A 7,360-nucleotide genomic window follows, 5' to 3' on the forward strand; every position below is an offset into this window, starting at 1 on the left:
TAATTTTATGTAGAATTATTATTATAATTATTATTGCTAATGCTTTTTTAAATTTATTGTTTTATGAAAATAATTATAATTAATGTCAATAATTAAAAAAATAGTTTTTAAATTTATTGTATATATTATATAATGTTTAATATAATAAAAACTAAAAGTTTAAAATAATTGATTGGTGCATTTTTTTATCAATTATTATTAATATCAATAATAATAAATAATAAAATTAATACTTTAGTGATAAAAACCAAATAATTAGTACTTTCTTAATAAAAACTATTAATTAAAATATTTTATTGAAATTATTATCAAAAAGATTTTTTTTTCAAAAAAACATTTTTCTTATAAATGACAAATATATATATTTGAAATTCAAATTTTGAATTACTAAACTGTACTTCAATATAATAACTGTACAATTGATAAGATACTACACACTTTATTTTACAGTAATTTTACTATAAAAACTGTATTCAAGAAAAATAATTATAGTTGAAAAAAAAGTAATTATAAAATAAATAATTTAATTATTAATCTATTTTTTTAAAATTCAAAAATATAATATTGCATATAAAATAATGCATAAAACAGTTTATAAGTTTCAGTTTATTTTATTAGTAAACTTTTTGCTAATAAATACTTTTACTATTTACTACTACTACTACTACTACTACTACTACTACTACTACTAATAATAATAATAATAATACGAAAACTCATACTATTATAGTCCAACCTGACTGTCCCAATCACCATACAGTAGTAGGTCACGACAGTTTTGCCTGTGTCTGTACCGAACAGCAACCGTGCGCACGGGTCGAGTCACCCAAACGGACGGCCACCGGTATTGTAACCAAATGGGAATCGGGCAGAGATGGTGCCCGACTACGCAAACAGACACTACATTTTGATAAATTGGATATCCATGAGCTGGAAACATGTGCTGGTAGTGATAATCAGCTACACTTTCGTGTGAACCGGAATATCCTCTATCAGGAGATTTTCGGATTTGGCGGCGCTTTTACCGACTCGACGGGTGTTAATCTGCAAAAAATTGGCACAAAATTGACGGATCAGATAATGAGAGACTATTTCAGTTCCGATGGTCTCGAGTATAATGTCGGCCGTATTCCTATCGGTGGATCCGATTTCAGTACCCGTGGCTACAGTTTGGATGACAACCCGGGAGACAAATCATTGGCTCATTTTAATCTAACCCACGAGGACTTGGACTATAAGGTTAGTATTGATGATAATAACAATAATAGTTAGTTTAGTAAATTTAGTTATTTTTATTTTAATTATTATTATTAGATACCATACATTCAAAAAGCCAAACAACTGGCCACACATGAAATACGATTGTATGGCAGTCCCTGGTCGGCACCGGCATGGATGAAAACTAATGACAATCTGGTACATGGTGGTACATTGATTGGACCGGTAGGCAGTGAATATTGGCAAATATATGCCAAATATTTAGTTAAGTAAGTTTTTTTTATACATAAAGTATAATACTTTTACTCTATTAATCAATTAGTCTTATATAGCTATTAATATATATATACAGTATATCTATCTAATTAGTATAATTAGATATTGATAATAATTAGCTGTTTCAAAAAATTTGATAAATATAATAATAGTATACTAATTAGTATTAGAAAGCAATAGTTTAATTTAATAAAAATATATTTTTAATAAAAATACATGTTTAAAGCAGATACTATTATTATTATTTATTTAACAAAAATATTTATATGCAACAATTTTATTTCAAAAATTATTTACAGTTTCTAACTATAACTATAACAACAACAATAACAAAATTAAAATATATTATTATTTATCTATAAAATGAAAAATTTTTTTATTTCATATAAGTAAAAAAATAATTAAATTATTAAATGTTATCCAATGTTAACTAATAACAATAACTTTTACATTACACAAAAATTAAATAAATTAATAGATATCTGAACGCATACAAGGCTCACAATATTAGCCATTGGGGACTAACTGTCCAAAACGAACCGGCCGCTAGTCAAACGTGGAACTCTATGCGATGGACACCCGAATCGACACGTGATTTTTTGGTCAAAAATCTGGGCCCTGAGCTCGAACACAATGGTTACGGACCAGATAAACTTAAAGTAATGATATGGGATCATAATCTGGATCAAGTGGCTGAATGGGTTCATACAATATTTGCCGATAAAACGGCAGCCAAATACGCGGCCGGTACTGCCATACACTGGTACTCTAATTCACCGCAAACATTTCTGGACAAACCTTACCTGGAGCACCCGGATAAGTTTATACTGGCTACCGAAGCCTGTATGGAGGGTGGAGCCAAACTAGGGTCATGGCTGGCAGCGGAACGGTATGCCAAGGATATACTTGAAGTAAGTTGTCGAGTAGTATACTAAATATTTAAAAAAAAATTACTAATTGAAAATTATTAATATTTAATTTCAAATACAAGGATCTACTGCACCATACAATTGGATGGACCGATTGGAATCTAGTGCTGGATACCCAGGGAGGTCCCAATTGGGTGGGCAACTTTGTTGATGCACCCATACTAGTCGACTATAGCAAACAGCCCCACGTCTACTACCGTCAACCACATTACTATGCTCTGGCACATTTCAGTAAATTTCTACCGCCCGGTTCAGTTAGAATAGACACCTCTATTGTCGATCAACGTAATACCGGTGCAATTGTCGGCGCTTTTCGTACACCAAACAAGTCGACAGTTGTTATTGTGGTGAACAACGACAACAATGATGTTGAGCTGACCATCGAAGACACCAAAACTGGACGATTGGTTACAACAGTTGCGGCTAAAACAATACAAACCTATGTCTACTATGATTAGTAATTGAATACTAATTAATAATAATTGTATTATTTATGTAATTAGATATAAATTGTTTTGTTATTATTTTATATATATTATATATATATATATATATATATATATAAACTGCTGTTATACAGTATTAATATTTATGTATTTGTTAAATAATATTTTTGTTTTGTTATGTTATTACCAAAATTGTTATAATTAATAAAAATAATTATTAATAATTTTATGTATTATGTATTATTATTATTTTAAATTTATTGTTTTATGAAATTAATTATAATTAATAATTAATTTTAAAAAATAGCTTTTTAATTTATTTTATATATTATATAATGTTTAATATAATATAAATTAAAAGTTTAAAATAATTGTTAGTGCATTTTTTTGCTATCAATTATTATTATTATCAATAATAATTAATAATAATATTAATACTTTAGTGATAACAACAAATAATTAGTACTTTCTTAATAAGCGATTAATTGAAATATTTTATTGAAATTATTATCAAAAATATTTTTTTTTTCACAAAAAACATTTTTCTGATAAATGATAAATATATATAAATATTTTTTAATTACTAAAGTGTACTTCAATATAATAATTGTACAATTGATAAGATACTGTAAACAATTAAGTTTGTATTGTACAATAATTTACTATAAAAACTGTAAAATTTAAGAAAAATAATTATTGTACAAAAAAAGTAATTTTAAAATAAAATAATTTAATTATCTTTTTTTAATTCAAAAATAAATAATATTGCATATAAAATAATGATTTATAAAACACTTTATAAGTTTCAGTTTATTTTATTAGTAAACTTTTTACTAATAAATACTTTTACTACTACTACTACTATTAATAATAATACAAAAACTTATACTATTATACTCCAACCTGACTGTCCCAATCACCATACAGTAGTAGGTCACGACAGTTTTGCCTGTGTCTGTACCGAACAGCAACCGTGCGCACCGGTCGAGTCACCCAAACGGACGGCCGCCGGTATTGTAACCAAATGGGAATCGGGCAGAGATGGAGCCCGACTACGCAAACAGACACTACATTTTGATAAATTGGATATCCATGAGCTGGAAACATGTGCTGGTAGTGATAATCAGCTACACTTTCGTGTGAACCGGGATGTCCGGTATCAGGAAATTTTCGGGTTTGGCGGCGCTTTTACCGATGCGTCGGGTATTAATTTGGAAAAAATTGGCCCGAAATTGTCGGATCAGATATTACGTGATTATTTCAGTTCGGATGGTCTCGAGTATAATGTCGGTCGCATACCGATTGGTGGATCCGATTTTAGCGCCCGGGGATACAGTTTGGACGACACTCCTGAGGATAAAACACTCAAACATTTTAATCTAACCCATGAAGACATTGACTATAAGGTGTGAGCTCAAGGTGTCAGCCCTGAGCTATGTATTAGATTTTAATTATACAATTTTTATTTTAAAAAATATATATATAGATACCATACATTCAAAAAGCCAAACAACTGGCCACACATGAGATCCGATTGTTTGGCAGTCCCTGGTCGGCACCGGCATGGATGAAAACCAACAATAACCTGGTAAATGGTGGCAGTCTTAAGGGACCGGTTGGTAGCGAGTATTGGCAAATATGGGCCAAATATTTTATAAAGTATTAATATATCTAAAAAAAAATCATTGCTATAAATACTGTATTTATTAATTATTTACTAAAAATTTTTTTTTACAGATATTTAAATGCATATAAAGCACATAACATTAGCCATTGGGGTATAACTGTGCAAAACGAGCCGTACGCCAATACCCGATGGAACTCTATGCTGTGGACACCCGAATCGATGCGTGATTTTTTGATCAAAAATCTGGGCCCTGAGCTCGAACGCAACGGTTACGGACCGGATAAGCTCAAAGTAATGATATGGGATCATAATTTCGATAAAGTAGAGGAATGGGTTCATACAATATTTGCCGATAAAACGGCCTCCAAGTATGCGGCCGGTACTGCCATACACTGGTACTCACATTTACCGCAAACAATGCTGGATAAACCCTATGTGGAACATCCGGATAAGTTTATTCTGGCTACAGAAGCTTGTATTGATAATGGCATCAAAATGGGTTCGTGGAATAATGCGGAACAGTATGCCCAGGATATACTACAGGTAAGTGGGGGGGGGGGTGAGASTACAWAAAATAAATAWATATTTTCTAATCWTATTAAGGGGTTGTTCACATATTACGTTCGCACTTGAGGAGAGGAGGGGTAGAGACTTTAAGAACGTTCGCATTTAGATAATATTTTTAGATTTTATTTCTTGTGGTGGATGGAGGGGGGGGGGTTAGCGGTTAGGAACATGCGAACATAATTTTTTTATATGACTACTGCTAGCCTAGGGGAAGGAGGTGGTTTAGATTTCTTAAAAAAAAGTGCGAACGTAATATGTGAATCGCGCCCCTAATAGAAAAAATTATTTGTCTATACATAAAAAGGATTTAATTCATCATACAATTGGATGGGTTGACTGGAATCTAGTGCTGGACACCCAGGGTGGACCTAATTGGGTACAAAATTTTGTCGATGCACCCATAATAGTCGACTACGGCAAACAACCGCATGTCTACTACCGTCAACCGCAGTACTATGCTCTGGCACATTTTAGCAAATTTCTACCGCCCGGTTCAGTTAGAGTAGACACCAATATTGTTGACCAACGAAATACCAGTGCAATGGTCGGTGCTTTTCGTACACCAAACAAGTCGACAGTTGTTATTGTGGTGAACAACGACAACAATGATGTTGAGCTGACCATCGAGGACACCAAAACTGGACGATTGGCCACTAAAGTTGCGGCTAAAACTATACAAACATATGTCTACTATGATTAGTAATTATTTTTTTAAAAAATTTAAAAAATAAATTTGATATTAGAATTTTAAAAAACAAACATAATTTAGTTTATCAAATATTTTAAATTTGTAATTAATTTATATAAAAAATTATTAAAAAGTTAAAATTCTGATTCTATACTAAATATTTTATAAGTTAATGTAAATAATACATAATCTTATTATAAAAACACTTGGTGCAATATACTTAAAATAATAATAAATAAGCAAAAACAATAAAGTTAGATTATTAGTTAGACTATTTAAAAAAACTTACTTAAATAATGTTCAAATAATAATTTTATATAATAATTAAATTAATAATCTATATAAATATTTAGTATAATTGAATATATAAATAATATTTTACTAAATCATACAATAATAAAACCATTAACTATTAAACATTAAAATAAATATTAAATATATATATTTTTATTATGAATTGAATATCTGATATAAATTATTATATGTTTGAATAAAATATATTTCATATAATCTGAAATTGAAATAAATAATATATTTTTACTGTATTTATATCAAAACAGTTTTAAATGAAATGTTTAAAAATTGTTTATCAATAATTAATTTTCACTATAAATAAAAAAATATTTGAAAAAATAAGTAAAACAATAATAAACTATTTTAGAAATTCAATAAAATATTTTTTAATTAACTTTTCTTTGTTTTTAATTTTTAACCTTGCATAATTCATTGAACTATATGAATTTTTCGAAATTATAGTTAATAAATTAATTTATAAAAAAAATGTTTATTTCATAAATTGATAATTATTTCATAATATATATATATATATATATATATATATATATATTAGTGCAATCAATATATCACTAATGAGTACTGTTGTTACATTAATCGAATAACGACATTATACCAGGGACCATTAGATAAACCATTAAATGATATATTCATAGCTAACTTAAAATAATTATCAATATTGTCAATAATTAATCTATAATATAATAATAATAATTAAGACACTAATTTATATAATCGAAATGCTATTAATAAAAAATTGAGGTTAATGAATTTATTTTTTTTATAAAGATATAATAGATACTACTATATTTGAGCAATTTAATAGATTAAACAATAATAAAAAAGTATATTAAATAGTTATAATAATAAGTAAATATTTTATTATATAATAATAATAAAAATTAACTCCGAATAGATAAAACAGTAATTTTATTTAGATTTAGAATATATAAAACATTGTAAATTTAGATAACTATATATATATATATATTACAGTTTTATATATATATACAAAAAATATGATTTTTTTAAAAACACATCATGTATTACCTCCTGAAGCACGTGTTGTTTGCGCGTGCAGTCAGTTGTATGCAAATGGTTTGTATTTGAAACCACCGATAATATCAACTCAGAGACACTGGACATCACATCCACTCCTGAGTACAATATGTTTATTATATTCTATAGTTTGGAATATTTTGCTATTAATAGTAATCAAAGACCGGGTTTCCATTGAATGGCATATATTTTTCGGTGATTTTATATATTTTTATGGAAATGACAAAATCATGAGAATTATTGCAATCTTAACACT

The 7,360-nt window shown here is 28.2% G+C and overlaps 2 protein-coding genes across 2 annotated transcripts; both read left to right on the top strand.

The window, feature by feature from the left end:
- Nucleotides 1-686: 686 nt before the first annotated feature.
- On the top strand, nucleotides 687-2,925 carry LOC128956750 (putative glucosylceramidase 3). Its single transcript, XM_054302464.1, has 4 exons — nucleotides 687-1,239; nucleotides 1,315-1,487; nucleotides 1,973-2,405; nucleotides 2,486-2,925. Exons 1-4 carry the CDS (start codon nucleotides 1,081-1,083, stop codon nucleotides 2,879-2,881), a joined length of 1,161 nt encoding a protein of 386 aa, XP_054158439.1. The 5' UTR covers nucleotides 687-1,080; the 3' UTR covers nucleotides 2,882-2,925.
- An 813-nt stretch (nucleotides 2,926-3,738) lies between these two features.
- On the top strand, nucleotides 3,739-5,763 carry LOC128956727 (putative glucosylceramidase 3; the record flags this gene model as incomplete). The annotated part of the gene is made up of 4 exons (XM_054302441.1): nucleotides 3,739-4,275; nucleotides 4,356-4,528; nucleotides 4,607-5,039; nucleotides 5,368-5,763. Coding segments are annotated over 4 exons (1,539 nt in total), but the record flags the coding sequence as incomplete, so codon positions are not given.
- Between the last annotated feature and the right edge of the window lie 1,597 nt (nucleotides 5,764-7,360).

This window comes from Oppia nitens, unplaced genomic scaffold, assembly GCF_028296485.1.
Source record: "Oppia nitens isolate AA-2021 unplaced genomic scaffold, nextdenovo-longstitch-racon4-pilon3 scaffold32_pilon_pilon_pilon, whole genome shotgun sequence".
Taxonomy (NCBI): domain Eukaryota; kingdom Metazoa; phylum Arthropoda; class Arachnida; order Sarcoptiformes; family Oppiidae; genus Oppia; species Oppia nitens.

What these genes read in the sequence shown, in the direction of transcription:
- LOC128956750 (XM_054302464.1), top strand. Translation starts at nt 1,081, where the DNA reads ATGAGAGACTATTTCAGTTCCGATGGTCTCGAGTATAATGTCGGCCGT. An exon ending in ACGAGGACTTGGACTATAAG is followed by an intron (nt 1,240 to 1,314) that starts GTTAGTATTGAT and finishes TATTATTATTAG; the next exon opens with ATACCATACATTCAAAAAGC. An exon ending in TATGCCAAATATTTAGTTAA is followed by an intron (nt 1,488 to 1,972) that starts GTAAGTTTTTTT and finishes ATAAATTAATAG; the next exon opens with ATATCTGAACGCATACAAGG.